The sequence below is a fragment of the Triticum aestivum genome, chromosome 3A (genome assembly GCF_018294505.1).
Source record: "Triticum aestivum cultivar Chinese Spring chromosome 3A, IWGSC CS RefSeq v2.1, whole genome shotgun sequence".
In the NCBI taxonomy this organism is placed as follows: domain Eukaryota; kingdom Viridiplantae; phylum Streptophyta; class Magnoliopsida; order Poales; family Poaceae; genus Triticum; species Triticum aestivum.
The window spans coordinates 699,676,812-699,679,272 of NC_057800.1; the positions used below are offsets into that span (position 1 = coordinate 699,676,812).

The 2,461-nt window shown below is 45.9% G+C and overlaps 1 protein-coding gene across 1 annotated transcript; it reads left to right on the forward strand.

Moving 5' to 3' along the window:
- On the forward strand, positions 1-1,428 carry LOC123059238 (F-box protein At5g49610-like). Its single transcript, XM_044481850.1, has one exon. It carries the CDS (start codon positions 50-52, stop codon positions 1,184-1,186), a length of 1,137 nt encoding a protein of 378 aa, XP_044337785.1. The 5' UTR covers positions 1-49; the 3' UTR covers positions 1,187-1,428.
- Positions 1,429-2,461: the final 1,033 nt, after the last annotated feature.

Here is a 2,461-nt window from a genome sequence, read left to right on the forward strand (position 1 = left end):
CTGGATACATTCTCCTGACCTACCTCCGCCGCCACCCAGCGCGGCGGCCATGGCGACGGCAGCAGCGACTCCTCCCCATGGCGGCCTCCCGGAAGAGGTCGTGGTATGGGAGATCCTCGTCCGCCTGCCCCCAAAATCCCTCCTCCGCTGCCGCGCCGTCTGCCGCGCCTGGCGCAGCGCCACCTCCGCCCGCGACTTCCTCGCCGCCCACCACGCCCGTCAGCCCAACCTCCCCATCGCCTTCCAGGAATACCACGGCGGCCAAAGCTTACTCGCCTTCGACAACCGGGGTGCCGCCGCCGCCCAGCTCCAACCCGTCGCCCGGCTTGACGACGACTCCAGTCTGGAAGCCTCCTGTGACGGTCTACTCCTCCTCACCGACTATGGCAGGGGTGTTCCAAGGTTCTGTGTCTGCAACCCGGCCACTCGTCAGTTTGCTTGCTTGCCGACGCTTTCCGGTTTCGTGCCTCTGGCTTTGGGGATGTATCGGCACGGCCCGACTGGCGAGTACCGAGTACTCGTCTGCCCGAGAGATGAAGATCCGGCGACTGATGCATGCTACATCTTCGCATTGGGCTCCGTCCATCCACTGAAGAACATCGGATGGCTGCCGGAGGTGGATGAAATGTGTTCCAGTGCTGTTCTCTCCCGTGGTAGCCTGCATTGGCACCTGCAGCAGTATGAGAGTGCAGCCAAAGTGATAATGGCATTCGACACCACAGCTGAGTCGTTCCGGCGGATGCGTGGTCCAGTCGTTCCTAGCAGCGATGGCCTATTTGCTGGCATGTTTGAAATGGATGGCATTCTCGGCGTGGCCTGCTCTAATGACAAAGACAAAATCATTGGCATATGGATGATGCAGGACTACGAAAGCGAGGTCTGGACCTTAAAATACCGCTTTGAATTGCCGTTTGAGGAGATCAAGATGCAGTGTGACATGAGGCAGGTTAGGGTGAAGCATGGCGATATGTTGATTGTGGTTGTGCCCGATGGCAATTGTGAGTTGCTCGTGCTATCACGATTTGGCAATGGGCTGTTTCAGATTAACATGGATGGCAAGTTGGTTGGAAGTTTCTACCGTGAAGACCTCTGTCTTACTCAACTTCAGCTCAAACAAACTCTTGTTCCGCATACATTCTTTCCGGCGCTAGAGGGTTATGTTGTGAATGCTCCACCTTTCATCTGAGGGCTGTTGAGTGAGTGGGTTCTTCTTAATGGCCTAAACGTTTGTATCCTCATAAGCTACAGTATGCATGAGTTGGACCCGTATGTTCCATTAGCTCCTTTGTTGATACATATAAAGTTATATGATCAAGAAACTGTTATTCTTATGTAGTTCCGTGCAATCTATGCTTGTTCTGTCACCCTTTCATGTTGAAGGCAGTGACCACTGTGCATGTTAATTCTAAAATTAGCAAGTCATTTTGATATGTGTTTCAAATATGTGCGAACTATTATATGTGATGTTTCTATTGTTTTGAACTGAAGGATTAGTTTACTCTTTTATCTAGTGGTCTTCTCAGTTCTTACTATGTGGCAATCTACCTGCCTTTTGTCTCTATATGTCTATAAGGGCTTGAAACACCGCACGTAAATTGAATAAATGACTGCATTTTGTACTCAACCTAGCAGTGAGTTCTGTTGTTATTCTTCTTGTTCAAGAATCCATTCCATATGGTTCTATAATGAAATATTCTGTTATAAATCCTACTTTCTGGTTCATCGTTTGGAATTATATCCATTATTTCACATTAGCTTCTTATCATTGTAAGCAATTATCTATCATTTCATTTTAGTTGCTAACCATTTAAGGAAATATTGTTTCATTTGGTTCCACTTTAAGCAATAGGTAGTATGAATTCAATTGTTTCTTTGTTGATGTGCACAGAGTTATCAACTTATGATCAAGAAGCTCTGACTATTACATGGTTGCATGAAATTTATTTTTCTTTGGATATCCTTTTGGGAGAAGTGGCTACTGTGCAGGTGGATGCTAAAATTACCAAGTCATTTTTGTCAGTGTCTGAAATATGTCAATCGATCTGCCTGTTCTTAGCTGATTACTGATGAAGAATTGACTTGGCCTTTTCTTGATATTGTCTTGTTTTCTGGAGATTATCCCATGTCTTCATAGTAAATGTTCAGCAAATATATATTAGTTTCGTGGTTCCAGGTTTTGTTGTAGCTGAGCATGGAATTAAGGCAAATTATCCTCTGTGTTGACCAGCAAGTTGCACATGATTTTTATTCATGACCATTTAAGGAAATAATGCTTCACTTGGCTCCTGTTTTAATCGATAGGTGTTGTGAATCCAAATCCACTAGCTTCTTTGTTGATGTATACAAAGCTGTGATCAAGAAGCTCTGACTGTCACATGGTTGCATGAAATTTATTTTTCTTTGGATATCCTTTTGGGCAGGAGTGGCTACTGTGCATGTCGATGCTAAAATTATCAAGTCA